We start from the raw sequence: 21,302 nt of genomic DNA, 5'->3' as shown, positions 1-21,302 counted from the left end.
TTATCGTCCTGTCTCCAATCTCCGCTTCGCGGTGAAGGTTGTTGAGAGTGTGGTGGCGAGACAACTTCCTTGATTCCTGGATGAAGCTGTCTATCTAGATCTGTGCCAGTCGGGCTTCAGGACGGGTTACAGCACAGAAATGGCATTGATCGCATTGGTTGATGATCTCTGGAGGGCTCGGGACAGGGGTTGCTCCTTGTCCTGGTCCTCCTAGATCTCTCAGCTGCTTTTGATACCATCGATCATGGTATCATGCTGCGTCGGCTAGAGCGGGTGGGAGTGGGGGGCACCGTGCTACGGTGGTTCTTCTCCTTCCTCTCTGACCGCATGCAGTCTGTGTTGATGGGGGGGCAGAGGTCGACCTCGAGGTTCCTCACTTGTGGGGTGCCGCAAGGGTCAGTCCTCTCGCCCCTCCTGTTTAACATTTATGTGAAGCCACTGGGTGAGATCATCCGTGGCTTTGGGGTGAAGTGTCAACTGTATGCTGATGACACGCAGTCGTACATTTCAACCCCAGGCCACCCCAATGATGCCCTTGACGTGATGTCCCGTTGCCTGGAAGCCGTGCGGATCTGGATGGGGAGGAACAGGCTCAGACTCAACCCCTCCAAGACTGAGTGACTGTGGCTTCCGACGGCCCGATATAGTCAGCTAACACCATCGCTGGCTATTGGGGATGAGATACCCCCCTCAGAGAAGGCTCACAACTTGGGCGCCCTCCTGGACTCACGGCTGTCTTTGGATGATCATATGACGGCCGTGGCCAGGGGGGCTTTTTATCAGGTTCACCTGATCTTCCAGTTGCGTCCATTTCTGGATCAAGACGCCGTGCGCACAGTCACTCACACCCTCGTCACTTCCCGTCTGCACTATTGTAATGCTCTCTACATGGGGCTCCCCTTGAGGAGCAGCTGGAGGCTCCAACTGGTCCAGAATGCAGCCGCGCAAGTAATAATGGGGGCGACTCGTCGTTCCCATGTAACAACCCTCTTGCGCGAGCTGCACTGGCTCCCGGTGGTCTTCCGGGTGCGTTTCAAGGTGTTCGTTACCACCTTTAAAGTGCTCCATGGCTTAGGACCTGGTTATCTACAGGACCGCATTCTGCCACCGATTGCCTCCCACCGACCAGTACGCTCCCACAGAGAGGGCCTCCTCAGGGTGCTGTCGGCCAAACAATGTAGGCTGGCAACCCCCAGGGGGAGAGCCATCTCTGTGGGGGCCCCGGCCCTATGGAATGAATTGTCCCCGGACACACGAAAGATCCCCGACCTCCGCACCTTCCGTCGTGCTCTGAAGACCCTATTATTCCAGCAAGCCGGTCTGACGGGATAAAGGATAGGGGTTTTAAATAATGATTTTAGCTAGGTGTTTTAAATTTGGCCAGTGATTGAATTATTTTAATAAGTTTTTAAATTTTTGTCTTGTATACTGTTTTTACCATGGTTGTTCACCGCCCTGAGTCCTTCGAGAAGGGCAGTATATAAATATAATGAAAGTAAAAGTAAAGTAAAGTAAAAAGGATCAAGTCAGTCATGAAGCTGATTTCTTTCTTTTTCTAACAATATCCCCAGAAGGTACTAGAATATATTAATAGTACATAGACTTATATACCGCTTCACGGTGCCTTGCAGCCTTCTCTAAGCAGTTTACAGAGTCAGCATATTGCCCCCAACAATCAGGGTCCTCATTTTACCAACCTCGGAAGGATAAAAGGCCAAGTCAACCTTGAGCCAGTAAGGATCTGGCAGTCAGCAGAATTAGCCTGCAATACTGCATTCTAACCACTGTGCCACCACAGCTATCATATCTATTTATGGGTAATGAAATTATTATCCTTACACTGAGATATTATTTTAATCTTTTCTTTAGAAATCCTCTGAAGTTAAACTAAATTTAGGCTTCAAGAAAGTGATCTTCCTCTTTTATGTTCTTTCCTTCTTTCCTGATAGGTTTGTAACTCGATTCATTGATCTGGATGGCTTGTCATGCATTCTGAACTTCCTGAAGAGCATGGACTATGAGACTTCAGAATCTCGAATCCATACCTCTCTCATTGGGTGCATCAAAGCCCTGATGAACAACTCTCTTGGGAGAGCCCATGTCCTGGCCCACTCAGAGAGTATTAATGTAATTGCTCAGAGTCTGAGCACTGAAAACATTAAGACTAAGGTGGCGGTGCTGGAAATCATGGGCGCTGTGTGCCTGGTTCCTGGGGGTCACAAAAAGGTACTAGAGGCCATGGTGCACTACCAAAAATATGCCAGCGAACGGACTCGCTTTCAGGTATGAAGCATCGAATTACTCCTTAAATGGAATGATTATTTTTAATATTACACAGCATAAATGTTTATTTTTGTCCCACAACTATGGTGCAATAGCCCCTGAGGTCATTTAATTTCAAACATTACCACAGTCATGTCAAGAAAAAACACAATGATATGCTCACCCAATCTGCAGGCCTCCTCCCTGGATTACAAAAATTGCCCAACTTAATTGAGTCCAGTGAAGGCTTCTTAAGAAGGGGGTGGAACACTCTCTCCTTTTTTTTTTTTGCTTTAATTTATATGCCGCCCTTCTCCGGAGACTCAGGCCGGCTTACAATGCGTTAAGCAATAGCCTTCATACTTTTGTATATTTATACAAAGTTATCTTATTGCCCCCACAATCTGGGTCCTCATTTCACCTACCTTTGAAAGGATGGAAGGCTGAGTCAACCTTGAGCCTGGTGAGATTTGAACTCCTTAAGCATTGACTACCCCTTCTCTCAAGAATAAATTCACCACCAATGGACCCAACCACAGATCATCCTTGGAGGACTTAGCCATATAGGAATGACATATAGGAATGATATACTTTTTATCTTTAACATAAAAATAATTAAAACGACTCTAATTTTCATTTAAAGTTTTTTCCTCTCCTGGTGTTTAGTACCACTATGACACTGATAAAAAATATTCTAATTTTTAGACATTAATAAATGATTTGGATAGAAGTACGGGACGATACCGAGATGAAGTAAGCCTCAAGACCGCCATTATGTCGTTTATCAACGCTGTTCTAAGCCAAGGAGCTGGAGTGGTAAGTTCAGAAGCTAGAGATGGGTGCTTCGTAACATTGATTGGAATACTATCATGTTTGAACAAGGATTATAGAAACAATAACTAAAATATCTAAAGGGGATATCTTGCATCATATTGGCAACTATAACACAGTAAGTTTAGATAGGGCAGAGATGGGGTACAGGTACTCCTAGTTTCATAGGATGATGGAAGATTTCTCATGAATTAATAAAGACTTTAGGTCACCTGGATAATTTACAAGAGAAAGGTAGAATTGTGAAAAGTAAGCAAAAGAATTGTCTTGCACATTCATATCCGAGAGGATAATCAGAATATTTTGGCAGAGACCTTTTCCCCATCCCAGTTTCTTGAAAGGACAGAACAGAAACATATCACCCTTTAAGAAAACGATGTTTCCCATCCCATGCAGCTTTCTGTCCTACTTAAAACACAAACACTTATCTTCTCACCCTGTCCCAAATAGAAATATTCAAGATTATAATATCAGACAGAGCAATTTGTGCATTTCCTAATGACAGATATTCTGGAAAAGTAGTTTTCCCTGTGAATCTGGAACCTCTTATGTGCATAATTTGCTTACCACTGAATTATGATTCTTTTAGTGTCTGAAGAACTTAGTGCCTCCAGCTATGTAGGATAACTCTATTTTTTTTAAACTATTAGTGATGTTGGAGACCAGTAGGAATTAATGTCTAGACGATATCTAGAGAGGACTAAATTTGTATTCCCCTAATATAAACCCACTACTTATTATTGTCACCCTCAGGCTGCCTACGAAAGAAATATAAGCTATATCTCTGCTCCCCTTGCTTGCTTTGTTTTTGACAAGTAAGTGGACTCAATAAAAAGTAAACCTGATGGAAAGACCTAAGATGATGAACTCCATTTTCTTGTCTCCCTGAATCCTGATGTTTACGATACTTCATCTGTCTTGTGTTATTGAAGTGTTAATGTAACTCCGTAATTTTCAGAACGTTTCCTAATCTATCTATTTTGTGACTGCTATTACAGAGGGTAGTTAATCCGCTGCATGGGTCCCCGTTTTCTTTTCACTTCTTTGGTAAAACAAAAGCAGTGCTGTTGCTCAGTGGTTAAGACACTGGGCTTATCAGCTGGAAAGCCAAGAACTCAGGTTCAAGACCCAAACACTCTGTGTCAGGAGGAGCTCCTGTTAACTCACCCCAGCTCCAGCTAACCTAGCAATTCGAAAGTATGCAAATGTGAGTAGATAAATGGGTACCACTTCAGCGGGAAAGTTACTGCATTCTGTATTTTCATGCTGACAGAAGCCTCTCTCAGATAACACAGGCTCCCTCGACTGAGAATCCGAGATGAGTACTGCCCCCTTAAGTCAGTCACAACTGAACAGGGAAACTTTTAAGCCTTTGATGGTAAAACAAAAGTACAATCATTCTAACAGAAACAATTTTGAAAGAGTGTCATCTTCTTTTCTTCTTTCCCAGGAAAGTCTGGACTTCAGACTCCACCTTAGATATGAATTCCTCATGCTTGGAATTCAGCCTGTAATTGACAAGTTAAGAGAACATGAAAATTCCACATTAGATAGGTAAATATGTGATTTGTAATGTTGTTTAAAATGTCTTTTCTGCCTTCTTATTCATTCTGCCTGGATTTTGTGTTAAAGGAAATTTCTACCCATCCTAATGTAAAGAAATTGTTCTAAAATTTTGAATTTTTCCTAAACTAGCTGGAATTCTATGACACTAAGCCGGGATTTAATGCACGGGAACCTCTGAAGCTCCAGCAAATCTTAGACCTGAGTGCTTCTCCCCCTTCTCTAACTGCTTCACAAGTAGAAAAATTCCTGCCAGCTTAATTTTATCTTTATTCATCCCAGACTTATTGTGGTTTGTTAAGTAACTAGCAAAACTATGCAGGCTTGTTTTCCAATTGGCTGGATTTTGTTTAAATCATGATGCCTAATTCATGCTAATGATAACCAAATATCAAGAAAATGAAATTGAATATTTTCCTTCCGGCTTCATCAGAAGAGAAGAGAATGAAGCATGCACGGTTACACAGGTTTTGCACATAATGCTAACTTAATGTTACATTCAAATCTAATGAAAATTATCATGAAAGCTTTAATTGCTTGCAGAGAATATCAAGAACAACTATTTACAGTGAACAACTACATCTCAGTTCCATTTCAGAATCCATTGCTCCCTTAGCACTTAAAATGACCCATTCTCTTGGGGAGAATCCATTATGTCAATATTTTATTCCCCCCTTTTATTTGAAGCTAGTAGTACCTCCTTCAACTGTAACATCTTACCTATCTTGTGCTTTCTTATCATTTTGAGTGCAAAATAGATGTCACCTTTTTTAAACAACCAAAATAAATCCTAAAGTTCTGGCCAGTCTTAGGTGACTCCAACAGCTTGTATCATTGGCCATCTTTTAAAAAATAAGTGCAATCCCAGTCCACCCAACAGTTTATCCACCCTTGATATAAATCCCAACCATGGAGCCAGCCTCTCAGCTTGGCACTCATAGAAAATATTCTTATGGGGAGTTTCTACTCAATTTTCCGAGTCTCTCTGAAACATGAATGCAGGTAGTCCTTGACTTAGGACCATAATTGAGTCTCAAATTTTTGTTGCTAAATGAGATGTTTATTAGGTGAATTTTGTCTCATTTTACTACCTTTCTTGCCACAGTTCTTAAGTGAATCACTGCAGTGGTTCAGTTAGTGACAAAATTGTTAACTGGATCTAGCTTCCCCATCGACTTTGCTCGTCAGAAGGTAGCAAAAGATGATCACGTGGCCCTGGGATACTGCAACGGTCATAAATATGAACCAGTTGCCAAGCATTTGAATTTTGACCACATGACCATGGGGATACAACCATGGTCATAAGTGTAAAAAATGGTTGTAAGTCACTTTTTTCAGTGCCATGGTAACTTTGAACGGTCACTAAACAAATTGTTGTAAATTGAGGGGTGCCTGTACAGATCCTTTAGAACTAGGATGATTAAAAAAAAGAATGATTATTGTATTGTGGAGAATTAGCTGAATAGATGGAATTCTGAAGGCGGCTGGTTCTTCTTACTTTCCTGTTTTTAAATTTGAGAAAGAATTGTGTCCCTCTAATGTTGAGGAAGAATACATTTGTATTACAGTTGCAGGTAGTTGACTATTTACAATCTGGATTTGAAAGACGCTGCCCAATGTTTTTTGCTGGAAACCATTTATTTCCAGTTTCCAGCAACAGTAGACCCATTGCAAACAATGAATTTACTTACCAACCGCAGAGTTTGTTTTACAACCACCACATTCACTTAATGACAGTCGTTAAAAAGGTTGTAAAACTGAGCATGGTCACATGGTGACCTGCTTAACAACTGGCACAACTCACGACCGTAATTCTGGGTTCCATTATAATTGTAGGTCAAGGATTAACTGTATGAACTCTTCTGAATGAAAGGCTATTAAGTGCCCTGCCTCTTCTAAATGTAGTGGGATGCTCTTGCCAAACCTATTAGCAAAATTTCTTCAGTAAGGCATTGCCATAAGTTGCCTCCTTTCTTCCCTCCAGGCATTTAGACTTTTTTGAAATTCTTCGAAATGAAGATGAGTTGGAGTTTGCCAAAAGATTTGAATTGGTATGTATCTACTACTATTTTGCTACATTTGAAATGAGTAAGAAAAATACTCTGGCCAAGAAAGGATCGTTGTTAAGAACTGAATCATATCTCAGCCATTTTACAGTTATCCTTGAACACTTGCCCAAAATGATTAAGTTACATTTTAATTATAACTTTCAGGAGATTGCTTTTCTTCCTCCCCTATTCCATCTTTGCCCAACTTTCATATAAATGATTCACCCTGATCCTTCCTTTTTCATAGCTGTGGGCTATTTTTCAGTAAGTAGCAAGATTTTCAAAAATTTTGAAACGCTTTAAAGTGTTATATGTTCTGCTATTGTACATCAGAGATAATCACTTTTTGGATCAGACTGACCTCAGAGGTCTTGGATACGTGCAAAATCTTGTTAAGGATTGTCAGGTTCCTCTTTATAGATTGACATTTTGCCAATTTTATTCATTCACGTTTATGTTTCTTACTACACATTCACCTATGTGTAGGAAAGTCCAACTTGACTAAAAGCTGATTGGAAGCAAAAAGAAATTAAGAGGTAGCAACTTTCTCTGGAGGAATGATTGTGTATAAAAATACTAATCTTAACCTCAATTGTTTTGTCCCATCAAATAACTGAAGGTTCATATAGATACTAAAAGTGCAACCCAGATGTTTGAGCTCACAAGAAAGAGATTGACTCATACAGAAGCCTACCCGCATTTTATGTCTATACTTCACCATTGCCTCCAAATGCCTTGTGAGTACAAAAAGTAACTTTAGGATTCTATTGATATTCATAGTAGATATTTTGGCATTGAAGTACATGGTTCAAAATGCAGGCTTCCTCTGAATGGTTAGAAATGCTATGACTTTAACATGTCCTGTTATAGGGTATATTATTATAGTGAACGTGAAACCGGTATTATTGTACAGAACAATGAGATTTGCAGTCTATGCGTCTTAGTAATTTTGAAGTACATATGGGTGGATGGATGGATGGATAAATGGAGAGAGAGAGCCCTGGTGGCACAGCAGACTAAAGCACTGTTTAGTGCTAAAGCACTGTTATTAACATCAGCTGCCTGCAATTACTGCAAGTTCAAATCTCACCAGGCTCAAGATTGACTTAGCCTTCCATCCTTTCTAAGGTAGGTAAAATGAGGACCCGGGTTGTGGGGGCAATAAGCTGACTTTGTATAAAATATACAAAAGTATGAAGGCTATTGCTTAACGCATTGTAAGCCGCCCTGAGTCTCCGGAGAAGGGCGGCATATAAATCAAATTAAAGAGAGAGAGAGAGAGAGAGAGAGAGAGAGAGAGAGAGAGAGAGAGAGAGAGAGAGAGAGAGAGAGAGAGAGAGAGAGAGAGAGAGAGAGAGAGAGAAATAGAGTAAAAGAGAGAGAACATGTTAAAGAGTGATAAATTGATTGATTGATTGATTTATTTATTTATTTATTGATTGATTGATTGATTGATTAGCATGGGGGCAATTGCCTACGTAAACTAGGAATTAAATCTTTAAGGGTAACTTTACAGTAGCTCAAACCAGATAGAACTTTCCAATCGTCATTACATTGCTGGAGAAGACTTGAGAAGGACAGATTGGATTAACATCATTTAGAAAAAGCAAATACCACCAAATGTTAAAAATGGAGGAAAAGATCTGTAAGTGCAAAAGAATCTGCTGTGTGAAAAATTTTCTATTACATCCAATTCTTCAGGATTAGCTTGAATTTTCATAAAATCCCATGAAATTGGAAGAGGTCACTTAAACAAATTAGTCCATTTCTCTATTTAGTGCAGGACTCCCAGTTAATATATCCTTCATACATAGCCATCGTGCTTCTTTTTTTTAAAAAAAAAAAAAGTATTTCATACAATTGCTGATCAAATTTTACATGCTAATTATCTACATGGATACTTTCCTCTTTGTGCCATGCATTTCCAAAGTGTCCATTACATCTTCTCAGCTGTCTCGACAAAATACTGCTTTCAAGAAAGTCGTATCACATTCAGCTTAGAAATGTTTATTGCACATTTGTTGGTTACTCAACTACACAGATGTACGCAAGCATTTCCCTCCTCTGGAAAGGCATTCTGAAGGATACGATTTTGACCTTCTGTCAAAAGCACTCGCTTAAGGGCTGTACCCTAACATGTTTCACATAGTTGATTCGGTATAACTTTCAAAGATTTGCTGCGTATCAAATATGGAGAAGTATCTGTTGAAAATATCAACTTTGTCCTTTCCCACAATGATTTCTTCCCATCTGCTCTCCCTTTGAAAATGGCTGTTTTTTGCCAGGCATATCTGAGTACAGTAATCTCTTGGAATGCATTCCTATCTTCTAGCATTGAGCTTTGTCCTTCTCTTTCTTACAGGATTTATTTGAATAATTTTGAACTGCACTATTAATATGTGAGAAATATATTTGTTAACAGTTGTTCCAGTGTCTTTTCTAACAATAATAATTCGCCATTATATTCAAAAAATGCAAGAGTAGCTACAGTGTATACTTTGTTTTGTAAAAGATTATCAGGGCATTTTCCAATTTCAGAACATCAAATGTATAAGATTTCCATCATATTTGTCAACACAGTTTTGCAATGCTTATAATCAAATTTGCCTCTTGTAAAAGCATGCAAAAGTGACATTATACAAATTCTATCGTTTATATATGCGGTATCCTGAACACGCTCCAATATTTATATTGATATAAATTAAGACATGACTCATAAGTACAAAGAGGTGAATTTGTGTAATTCACTGTTGCATGCTTTTATTCATAATTCCACAGATGCATTATTCATCCATTTCTTGGCGGAAGGGGATTTGCAGGTTACGAGTTAAATTGCATAATATATTATTTTCTCTCAAAAATACTGCACATAGTTTTATAAATACACTTTGATACTGGGACACAGTATTCAAGACATTTAAAATAAGATATTCATGTTTCTGGTTATGCAGTCATCCAAGAAGACCATGTCACACTTCCCAAATTTTTCTTCAAAGATTAATTTCAGAGACTTCTTTATTTATAAGAAAAATCACATCATTTGCAACTGGCTATTTCTGTCAATAGCGTTCAATGTTTGGTCACTGCGGGAAAAAAGGACTGTTATAGAAGCAAAGTGACTATTTCATTAACCCCAATTTTAGTAGCATGCATTGCATAAAATATCCTGTTTATTAGAAGGAAAGATATATAATGATCAAGGTTAGGAAAAGCAGTTTTTCACTGACACCCCTCCACCACAACCTATAACAACTATTTCACCACTAAAGCACAATTTTTTGTAAAAAGCATCTGGGAATGGAGATTTGTTTAAATTGACATATGCTTCCTTTTCCCATCCTTCACATTCATTCACAGTTTTTGTCTCCCTTTTAGATAAGAGAAACGGCAACACAGTCCAGTACTGGTTACTGCTGGATCGTATTATACAACAAATAGTTATTCAAAATGATAAAGGGCAGGACCCTGACTCAACACCCCTGGAGAACTTTAATATCAAAAATGTTGTCCGAATGTAAGGGCCTTCCTTTATTTCTGCAGTAAATGGTTTTTTTTTTTTAATCTTGCATGTCTTCTCTCTTTCATATGAGTGGGTTGCTTGTTTGTTTTGATTTTTGAATTAGTCCTACACAAATCTGCACAATTTGGAAATAGCGACAGAACTACTTATTATCTGGAATGCAAAAAAAAAAAAAAAGGATTTCTGTTTAACCAAGTTTTCGATATTGCCAATAACTTCACCCCCAAAAGAAATATGTTGATATATATTCCATAGGAGGGGTCTCCAACCTTGGCAACTTTAAGCCTGGTGGACTTCAACTCCCAGAATTCCCCAGCCAGCAAAGCAAAGCAAAGCTGGCTGGGGAATTCTGGGAGTTGAAGTCCGCCAGGCTTAAAGTTGCCAAGGTTGGAGACCCCTGTTCCATAGCATTGTGGTACTCTGAGCAAAGACTAGGGAATATTCTACCTAATAAATTGTATGTTAACGAACTTCTCTTTGGAAAAAACTGTCAATATTTTATAAACATTCAGTAATGTTAAAGTAGCAATATGTAAATAAAATGACTTGCCACTGTAAACTGTTTCATGGTAAGAAAACGAAATAAATTTAAATACTAATTGAACCAGTACAGGTGCAATTTTCTAGCTTTCTTACATAGACTTCATTATGACGTCTTGGATTTTCTAATCACGTGGTGCTTGTATTTATTAGAAATTAATTTCTTTTTTTACCCCTAGGTTGGTTAATGAAAATGAAGTAAAACAATGGAAAGAACAAGCTGAAAAAATGAGAAAAGGTAAATGATAAAAGTACAGAGCCCCACCTTAAGAGGACTTTCACTTGTTAGGACTGAAAAGAAAATTCTACTGGAGGTTTTGTAGATTCAGTGGCAATATGAGCTCACTCAGATTAAGGCAACTTCTGGAATGCCATGGTTGTAAAGGGAAGTGACATCATAGAAGTGAAAAGGTTAAAGCCTGAAATCAGTTTAGATCTGGGCAGAGAATACAGAGGTTAGCTGATTAATTTGAACTTTAAATACTATAAGAAAATGGTACAAAATCTAAACCTGAAGTAAAAAAAGAAAGAAAGGGAGAACTTCTGACATAGGATTTTCCACACTTTATTGATTTATGAATTGGTACAGTTTGGCCTTTAACCAGATAATTTGCTATATACAGTTATCAACTTACATTTTCTTTCACAGAAACATCTTTTATGTGAGTGGAAATGGAAGTGATCAATCTGGTTTGGTTCTTTAATAAAGAGGACTAAATTTTAGGAACAATAGCATAGTATGCCACTATAGACATGTGTTTGTGTTTTCCCATGAATGTTTCTTTTCCGTGGAGGACAATAAAATCTGCACGTCTAATAGAAGAAAGGAAATACAGTGAAGTTTCAACTAATGAGGCCTATCTTAGATTTTAGATGCAGTGAACAAAATAGCCCTTCAAAATTGTGAACAAGTACAGTGCAGCCAAAGTGGTCTGGAAGATTTGCATAAATTAATGTTATATACATCAATTTACGCAATTTGCATCCATTTTTATAATTATGAAAATAACATAAATTTGGTCAGTTTGGACTAATTGATAATTAGACATATCTAATTGTTGCTGATTTGCTTCACTTGATTTTTATTTGTAATTGAGGCAACCCATTCCACTTAAAAGTTATTCCACTGAATAGCTTTTGGTATTGGGACATTTTTTTCCTAATATCCATGCAAAATCTACTTGTAATCTAATTTACATTAATTTATTTGTAAGTTAAATCCATTGAATCTTATCCTATTGTATGTCCTTGAACCATTCTGTCAAGTTTTCTACCTGACAGTCATGTGTGACTGAAATGGTAGATATATAACTAAATAATTGTCCTCTATCTTTCGGCAGCCTTCTCTTGGTTCAGACTAAAGATATGCAGTGTTTTCAGCTATTTCTCCGAAGTTTTTCTTCCCAAACCCCTTAGCATCTTGGTTCCTTATTTTTAAAATGAGGCACTGAACTTGACACTATATTGTAGGTACAGTATGACCAGCTTAGAATTCAGAGGAATTTAAGGATAATTAACAAACTACCTATTTGGTTCACCTACCTAAAAGGGGGTGAAAATTTAGGTGCGTCTTATACACCGAATGTAGCCCCGCCCATCCACTGGCCCCCACCCTTTGGCCTCTGCCTCACAGCAGTTACCTCCTTGCAAGCAAACAGCAAGAAAAAACAGCTCCTTTCAGCTTCAGCATAGCCTAATTAGCACAAGTTGATTGGATCGGCCTCCCGACTCTCAGCTGATTTGCTCTCAGCTGTTTTGCGCAGGGCTCTGCTGCTTGCTGCAAAGAGGTAAATTGCTGGAGCAGATTTTTTTTTTCCTTGTGCTAGTCAAGCTAGGCTGAAAATGAAAATGAAAGTAAAGCAGGCTGCTTGCTGCAATGAGGCAAAATTGCTCAGAGGCAGAGAGAGATTTCTTTTTCTTCTTTTCCTCACCAAAAAAGGTACTCCGAAAAATATGGTATTTCCATAAGGAAATTTCTCTATGCATTTAATGGAATAGAAAGGAAATGCACAATAAGTGCTTTTTTAGTCATACATTAATCTTTTAAGAACAAAGAATATTGGCTCAGACTATTTCATTACCTAGAACAGTATTGTTCTCTTGAATTTTTATCTGTTCCACACAGAGGATTTTCCAGTTCCTTGCTACTTGATTTTTTTTTAATATGAAAAGTCTGGATTGAGCGTGAGCAATCACCTTCTAATAACAGAATTATTTTCACCTTCTCTCCAAGATTTTAATCAAAATAAATGTACTGAAAGCATGTTAAGGGGACTATTCTGCTTTATGTAGTAGGTTTCTTAATACTTTCCTATCCAAATTGGGATAATTTACTAAGTATTGAACTTAGGTGATGGGGACAGGGACATATTTCAGTATGGTTATTATTCGGTTTATTATTCTTTCAATTGCCAGATTCACAATGCAGGGGGAACGTAGTCCATAATTCATGTTCATGGCATGCCAAGCAACCGTTCAAAAGCATGAATTGCAAATGTTTAAATATTTCCCTCCCTTTTTAAAAGAACACCATGAGCTACAGCAGAAATTGGAAAAGAAAGAGCGAGAGTGTGATGTCAAGACCCAAGAGAAGGAGGAGATGATGCAGACCTTGAATAAGATGAAGGAGAAGCTTGAAAAAGAACTATCTGAGCATAAACAAGTGAAACAGCAAGTGGCAGACCTCACGGCACAGATCCATGAGCTTAGTAGGGTGAGGTCAAGCCCCAGACTCTCCTTTGCAATTGGAGGGAAATATGCCATTTGTTTACATTACAACTATGTGTCTGTTAGAAGTAATACTGTCAGTCAAAAGGCCCGGGCAAATGAGAAAAAGAATGGATTACTGGAAAGATTACTGAAACCGCCATATATTTTAGGGGAGTTCTTCATCTGCTTAGAGAGACAGGCTTTCTCATGGTGCATAACAGCTTTTGTAACCAGAGCAGGCAAACAATTTTACTGTCGAGAGCTGAATTCCTGCAGGAGTAATCTCCTCTTTGGCAGAGAAGAAGTTCTACCAGCTAAGCTTCTTCTCGGCACGGTCTCACAAATCTGATCTCATCTTTCCACATTATGTATCCCAGACCTGCTTCTTAAATGAAATGTACGAACCATTTAAGGAAGTTCAGCAGCCCTCTGGAAATGTGAACCGTTAATACAGAATAGCATCCTCTGCAGTATTTTTACTTACTTGTTTATTTCCCCTCCACTTAATCTCCAAACAGCCTTCTCACTGCACATGTTCTAGAGCATTTTCTGCAAAAAAAAAAAAAAGAGAGAGAGAGAGAGAAGGCCAGGATAACAATAAGCACCAGGAGGAAGAGCAAGAAAGACAGCTCCTCTCTAATTGGCCAAAATGGGGGCTTCAAGCTTTTTCAGGCCTCAGAATCCATTAGGGTTTTTTTTTTATTATTATTCCCAGAGCCTTTAATCAAGAGGCCATTGGCATGCCCTGTCTTTTCTGCTGGATGTTGGAAAAATTGCTATGACATCCCTGGCTAGTATTCAAATGAAATCCTCTCCCCACTTTAATCTTCTCATGGAACCCATCAGGTTCTTGCAGAACCCCAGGAGTTCATGGAACACAGTTTGGTAAACCCTGGGCTGGGAACATCCTTTTTTGCCTTCCTTTTACCTTTCCTGTAATGTTTCCATATTATTATTTATTTATAATTGTATAAATCGGGGGTCTCCAACCTTGGCAACTTTAAGACTTCAACTAGGAGTTGAAGTCCACAAGTCTTAAAGTTGCCAAGGTTGGAGACCCCTGGTATAGATGGCTGAGTTATATATTGTAAAGAATATTATCATCATGGGTATCCTAAATGCCATCTCACTTGGCTTGATCTTAGAGTTTGCCTGCAATTCCTAGAGCAATTGTGTTTTCTCCTTTTTATTTCAGAGAGCAATATGTGCTCCAGTCCCTGGAGGACCCCCTCTGCCACCCGGTGCCCCTGGGGGGCCCTTACCTACAGGCTCTCTAGGATCTCTCCTGCCAGTTCCTCCTCCACCCCCTCCTCCTGGGGCAATCCTGCCACCTCCTCCACCTCCACCCCCTCCTCCTGGGGGCCCACCACCTCCCCCAGGGCCCCCACCAATTGGAGGCCTGACTCCAGCTCCAGGAGCTCCTTTGGGATCAGCACTTAAGAGGAAAAACATCCCTCAACCCACACATGCCCTCAAATCCTTCAACTGGTCCAAATTGCCTGAGGTAAGGAATCTGTTCCCCTCTGCACGTTAGGATCGATGAATAGAATTGATTGTAGAGCAGGGATACAAAAGGTTCAGGCCAGGAACCCCGCTCACCTTCAAATGGCCCACACTGCAACGTAGAGTATGACCATAGTAAAAAATAAAAAATAAAAAAAGGACCCGGATTGTGGGGGCAATAAGCTGACTTTGTATAAAAAAGAACACCGCTTTGGGGTGGGGGGAAGCCCTACTAAGCAGGTATATACAAAAGTATGAAGGCTATTGCTTAACGCATTGTAAGCCACCCTGAGTCTCCGGAGAAGGGCAGCATATAAATCGAATCAATCAATCAATCAATAAATATGAGTGGGGCGGGACAAAAAATTTCAAAAGAAATTATAATAACATCACTGATGTTAGTATATTTATTAAACAGGTGCCTGTATTTGCAATGCAAGTACTTCTAATATCCCAAAGGTGGTTTTCCAAAAAGGCAACTGGACCTCCTTTCTTAGTTTTTTTTTTTTTTCTTAAGAGCTTTTTCTTGGATGAGAAGCAAAACATTTTTAAGGATAAAAAAATGAGAAAATCCAATTGCCTTTTGGAAAAGCACCTTTGGGACAAACATGACCTGGGTGATTGAGAATCTCCATAGACAAACACTTTTAAGTTAATTGTTGTTCCCTCACACCAAAATTGATTCCCACGTTTAAAAAAAATTAAGTTAAGTGCAAGTGAAAAAAATTGTTGGAGCTCGGCTTCCATTATCTTGACCTTGAATTTCCATTATCAATTGGCAATATCAATTCCCATCTGACTTTGCTGGGAATAAACATAAGAAAGCATTGCCTTTATTTTGTTGTTGTTATACAGTTGCTAAGTCGTGTCTGACCCTTTACACACCAAGTTCCCCCTATCATCAACTTTAATTGCCTTTATATTATATAAAATTTTTCCAGTGACTTTTCCTATTCAAAACTTAATGCTAGATGAGTGACCTTCTTCAGCTGATCCAACTAAGCTTCTTTTATGTCCTTAATTATCCTGGAAGTGCTGCATTTTTCTACAATTTACAATGATTTCATTTGCCTGGCATGTACATCAAAGTGATTTCACATTTATTTTTAATTTGTGTATGGGCCCTATTTACAGCATATGGTTTCATTTGAATGTAGTGAAGTGTAGTGCCGTATGTTGAAAAAGTCACAGTGATGATTCTTCCATCTTCTTCCTACCATCCTAGAACAAGCTGGAAGGTACTGTGTGGACTAGCATTGATGATGCCAAGGTATTTAAGGTGCTAGACCTTGAAGACCTTGAAAGAACATTCTCCGCTTACCAAAGGCAACAGGTAATGTGTGTGTTTCCAAGATCTGCAGGTAACCCAACACACTTTCTATTAGACAGTAATTGGAATGCATTATTTTATTATTAATGGTGGTTTTTTTATAAGTAACATGGTTGAATGCACCTCAGCATGTTTCCACGTTGGTGGTTTTCATTGGTGGTTCATAATCTGATGATGTAGGTATTGCCCAATTGTATGTGACAGTTGGCCCTAACCTTACTATTCAAGCATGCTTGAGTAATGTTGACAAAATTGCCGGGAATGGCTAAAAACTAACACTGATGTGCATGTGAATTCCCCCCCTCCCCCCATTATTAGAAGTTTTTGTTCTGCAGGGATAATTTTATTTCTCTAATTAAGAGATCACTGTTTTTTAGCCACTTCTAATGCCATGACTTTAAAAATCATGTTGATAATACATATGAAAGAGAAGAGAGTAATAACGATATTGCCCTTAAAAAAAAAAGAATTGGTGATACTTCTTTTTTGTAGATCAAATTTTTCAACGTGGTTGCTGAGCAAATTACAGTTTGAAGAAAGTATGATTGATTCCAACCACCCTGCTTCATCCAATGTCCCAGTTTTGCTTTTCTAACCCAATCCTCTTCCTTGCCTTCCACATTTTATTTTCTTTCATGAGTTTGGCAGCTTTCCAAATCTCTTCATATATTCAGACATAGAAACCACAACTTTCAATTTTACATATATGAGTATGTTTGAATGTCATTGTAGGCAGTCAACAATTTTTTCCTTTTCCTTTCACGTAGTCAGAGGAAAGCATGATTCTTGTTACTACAGGAGATTACTTCTTGCAGTCCAGAAAATTATTAACATTCTCCTTAAAAGAACATTCAGAGCTCATGCCTGCTTTACATAGCATTTAGGCTTATATATCAATAAGGTAACCTGATAAGCACAAAAAAGCATGACATCAAGAGTCTGTAATTGACCAAGGCTTGTGCAGTGTGTTTATGGGGGCCTGTCTTCAGGATTTATTTCCTATATAGGTAGTCCTTTACTTACAGCTTCAATTGAACCAGAATTTTGTTTATAAATTGTTGCAGTCATAAGTTGAGTCATCACATAACCCAACTTGATTTTATGACCATTTTATGGTCATTAAACAAATTATGTAGACATAAGTCCACATCCAGCTTATCCAATGGGTGTTTTTTTGCCAGAAAGTGACAAAACCCATCGCAAATCACAATCGTGTGACCATGGGATGCTACAATCAGTCATAAATGCAAGCAAGGGTGGTGTGACAATCATAACTTTGAGAAGAAGTTGTAAGTAATTCTTTCCAAGTCTGGTGTAATTTTGAACAGTCTTTAAATAACCGGTTGTAAGTTGAGGACTAGCTGTATAACAAGTGAATTGGACCTCATGTGGCCAATTTGACAGGACTTATTTCAAGTATTACTTCAGTCCATGTTTGCCTTATAAAATGCGGACCTAGTAATGCCTTCAAAATTACTATGCTGCTTGGTTGTTTCCTCAAAGCACGTATTAGTGCAAATTGATCCTTTTATTTATTGGCCTGATCAACTGAAGAAATTTTTTTCCTAGAATCTGACAAGTAACAAAAGCAAAAATTAATAGGTTGAAAATTCAAGTACCAGGGAAGCAGAGCATTGACTCATAAACCTTTAGAAACTATAGATTTTATCTTTCCCTGTTATTAATTGAGGGAATGATGATGTCAGTTTAAGAGCAAGGTCAATTGTCAAAAGTTATCTAGGGCTAAACTCTACTTTTAGAGGAATTTTTGTTCTGAATTTCTGTCAATATTGATACTATGGATCTGAATTTGGTTGAGTGCAGGAATCAGAAAACATTCCCAAGATATGGCTATTTGACCTTCCCTTGAACACATTCTGCACAAGGAAGCCAAAATGTCATGCAATGAAGAAATTGAGATGGTTATTTTTATTGATTGATTGCTTTAGTAGCAAATTCTAAACACTTTATTTGTGTAGTCACTTTAGCCTACTTAATTGGGTTGAAGGAATGAAAGATGAGGTATTGGAGTTCAGGGTTGTTTCACACATAAGGCAATTAAGAAGTACACATAGACTTCATACTCAGTCTGTGCTTGTGTTCATTATTCTATATGTGTACAGGTAGTCCTCAATTTATGCCCACAGTTGAAACTATTGCAAAGCAAGGCAGTTCAATGAATTGCACCCAATTTTACAACCTTTTTCGTCATGGTTGCTAAATAAATCAAGGCAGTTGCTAATCACATAGTCATTAAATGTATCTGATTTCCCCTATTGACTTTGCTTGTCGGAAGCCAGCTAGAACTGGAGATTGCATGACTCCAGGATGCTGCAACTGTCATAAATGCAAGCACCCGAATTTTGGTAGTTTGACTATGGGGATGCTGCTATGGTCAAAAGTGTGAAGATTGGATGTAAGTCACTTGCTGTTATAACTTTGAATGGTGGCTAAAGGAATGGTTGCTAAAGGACTTCCTGCAGTAGGAAGATCTAGGAAGCTCATCCTTACTAGCAATAGTAGTAGTACGTAGACTTGTATACTGCTTCATAGTGCTTTACAGCCTACTCTAACTGGTTTACAGAATCACCATATTGCCCCCAACACTCTGGGTCCTCATTTTACTGACCTTGGAAGGATGGGAAGACTGAGTCAACCATGAGCCATTTAGAATCGAACTTCTCTACTGAGCAGTGAGTTAGCCTGCAGTACTGCATTCTAATCACTGCACCACCAATGGCTCCTAATAAGCTAATAAGTATTAATTAATAATAAGTAATAATAAGTAATAAGGCTAATAAGTATTCCTGGAACTGGGCTCACTCACATTCAAGAAACCTGGAAATATATGATCAAGCAACTGATAACTTTCTACATAGGCATAGAGATGTTCCTGTTCCTGAAGCAGTCCTTCATTGTGTATCACATGCAAAGAACGGTAGTGATTTTATGAAATCTCCAGTGAATTTAGGCATTGCAGTTACTGGTTTGAAAGCTAATATGTCAGCTTGATTTGAAACCTTAGATTCCCCAGTAATTTAAACTGAAATACTTGTAAGGCAGAATCATGTTTTAAATATACACACATACAGCAACGATTTCTGCAACAAATTTATACGTCAACGACTGTCCAATAAGAAGACAAACTTTTTTCCTCTTGCCTTTAGTTAAAATGTTTGATGTTTGCTTTGGCATAACAATGTAAATAAAATCTTGGAGCTACAGAAATAGTTGGCTTTTTTATTCCATCAGCAAGCCTAGGTATTCTACCAAAGCAAACTATATTATTTCTTAACAATGGTAAAAAAAAAAAAAAAAAAAAAACTCAGAAGCAGATGAGCCAACTTCACTTGCAGAAAATGTTCAGAGTCATTTGTCAGAAGAGATCTGATCCATTCCCTGAGGAGTTGCTAAGGCACACACTATTGAAGGGAGCAAGATTTTCAGTGCAGTCATACCTCAGCATTCAACTGCTTTTGTCAAATTTGGTATTTGACATGTTTCGAAGCAGAAATCTTGTCCCAGCACACGTCTTTCTTCCAGTAGTTGAAGTGCAAGGAAGAACTTGCTGATGTCACCTGCCTCGTCACTCGCTATTTCTTCTGGCCGAAATAGCGGGTCACTTGGTAAGTCACATGGTTTTCTCGGTACTCATTGGTTTTAGTTGTCAGGGTTCCAAGTAATACACCCATAACAAACACAACTCTCAGGCAGGTAAATTCCTCAAAGAACAGTTTTATTGGATATATCATATTGGCACAAGCTGGTGAAAACCAACCCTGAATATTCCCGCGGTTTTCACCTAATTAAAAGTAAATGTTTTCTCCCTTCCCCAAACAGTCACATGGTCCAATCATCTGGTTGCCGGTTACCATCCAGTTGCCTGGTAACTTCACTCCTCATCTCTCGGACCACCTGTGGGAATGTCCTTAATTCCCAGGAGAAAGTATTTTGTTTTGGCTACAAACCCCAGCTACCTCTATTCCCCCCTCCCTATCCCTCAGCTCCAGTGTGGCAACATTGAAGTCTCAAAATGGCCTCAGTCAGGTCAACTTCAGCATTAACATTAGTATTTGTTGCGTGTTCCAGAATGAATTACCGATGGGTACCAAGGTACCACTGGAACCCACTTTAGTTTCTGCTTTTTCTGTGAAACAATATTATGAAAATAGATATCTGTTGTTGAAATGGAATTTTCCCTAGAACTGATGTGTGCCACTAGGTTTTTCACTGTTAAACCAGAATGTACTGTCCTCATACTTGATGATTATTACTGATTAACAGACTTTTTAAAAGGCAAATTTTGGAGATCTGGATTGACTACTGTTCTTGGAATCAATATAGTGACTTTCCTAAATGCTTTGGTAATACATAATGCTAGACTAAATTGTTTTGGCCTGATTCAATAGGCAGTTTTTTTGTTCTCATGCTCTGCAAGGTTTGGGGGATTGCCAGAATTTCCATATTGTTGTTTTGATGGTGGCTGAATAGCAAGGGATGCAACCTTATTTCCATCTAGACCTTGCTAGATTTATTTTGATACTGTTGTTTAATCAGATGTTTTTCAAGCTTTTGCAAATTGCCCTAAAATTGTTGAAGCATGATATAAGCATCTTTTAAGTAAATGTTAAATAATAGTTTATGACTCTTTTGGAGCAACATCTAGCAGATTGAACACACTATGTTAATTAGTTTGGATTGGGATGGTTTTGATTTTCTGAGCTAGACTCAGGTATGCTAAACACTTTTTCTTCATTTGTAAATATTTGTGCAGGAAAGATTGGCATGAATTTTGGAAAAGGATTGTTTTCCTTTGGGGAAGCAAATTTTTGCGTGCTTCTTTGCAAAAGTGGGAAAAAACATTGATAGTAGTCTTGGTGCTGCCAATTGTCTACTAACATGTCTCCAAACTACATGAGGGAAAGAAAGAATGGCTTGGGCTTTCTTTAAAATAAAATAAGTGCATAAATTTAAAAAGCTTCAGCTATTGACTTGG

At 38.5% G+C, this 21,302-nt stretch overlaps 1 protein-coding gene across 1 annotated transcript in view; it reads left to right on the top strand.

The window, feature by feature from the left end:
- DAAM1 (dishevelled associated activator of morphogenesis 1) overlaps nucleotides 1–21,302 on the top strand; it is a 168,569-nt gene that overhangs the window by 120,718 nt on the left and 26,549 nt on the right. Inside the window, exons 6-15 of the mRNA XM_070931638.1 lie at nucleotides 1,950–2,283; nucleotides 2,968–3,078; nucleotides 4,544–4,647; nucleotides 6,641–6,707; nucleotides 7,324–7,441; nucleotides 10,080–10,218; nucleotides 10,944–11,002; nucleotides 13,290–13,477; nucleotides 14,669–14,977; nucleotides 16,202–16,309. Of these exons, the coding sequence (XP_070787739.1) occupies nucleotides 1,950–2,283; nucleotides 2,968–3,078; nucleotides 4,544–4,647; nucleotides 6,641–6,707; nucleotides 7,324–7,441; nucleotides 10,080–10,218; nucleotides 10,944–11,002; nucleotides 13,290–13,477; nucleotides 14,669–14,977; nucleotides 16,202–16,309 (1,537 nt within the window). The remainder of the gene's footprint in view (nucleotides 1–1,949; nucleotides 2,284–2,967; nucleotides 3,079–4,543; nucleotides 4,648–6,640; nucleotides 6,708–7,323; nucleotides 7,442–10,079; nucleotides 10,219–10,943; nucleotides 11,003–13,289; nucleotides 13,478–14,668; nucleotides 14,978–16,201; nucleotides 16,310–21,302) is intronic.

This window comes from Pituophis catenifer, unplaced genomic scaffold (genome assembly GCF_029215685.1).
Source record: "Pituophis catenifer annectens isolate HBS135680 unplaced genomic scaffold, rPitCat1.0.hap2 SCAF_1, whole genome shotgun sequence".
NCBI lineage: Eukaryota > Metazoa > Chordata > Lepidosauria > Squamata > Colubridae > Pituophis > Pituophis catenifer.
The sequence above is the reverse complement of the archived record's forward strand: the minus strand, read 5'-3'. Positions and strand labels throughout refer to the sequence as shown.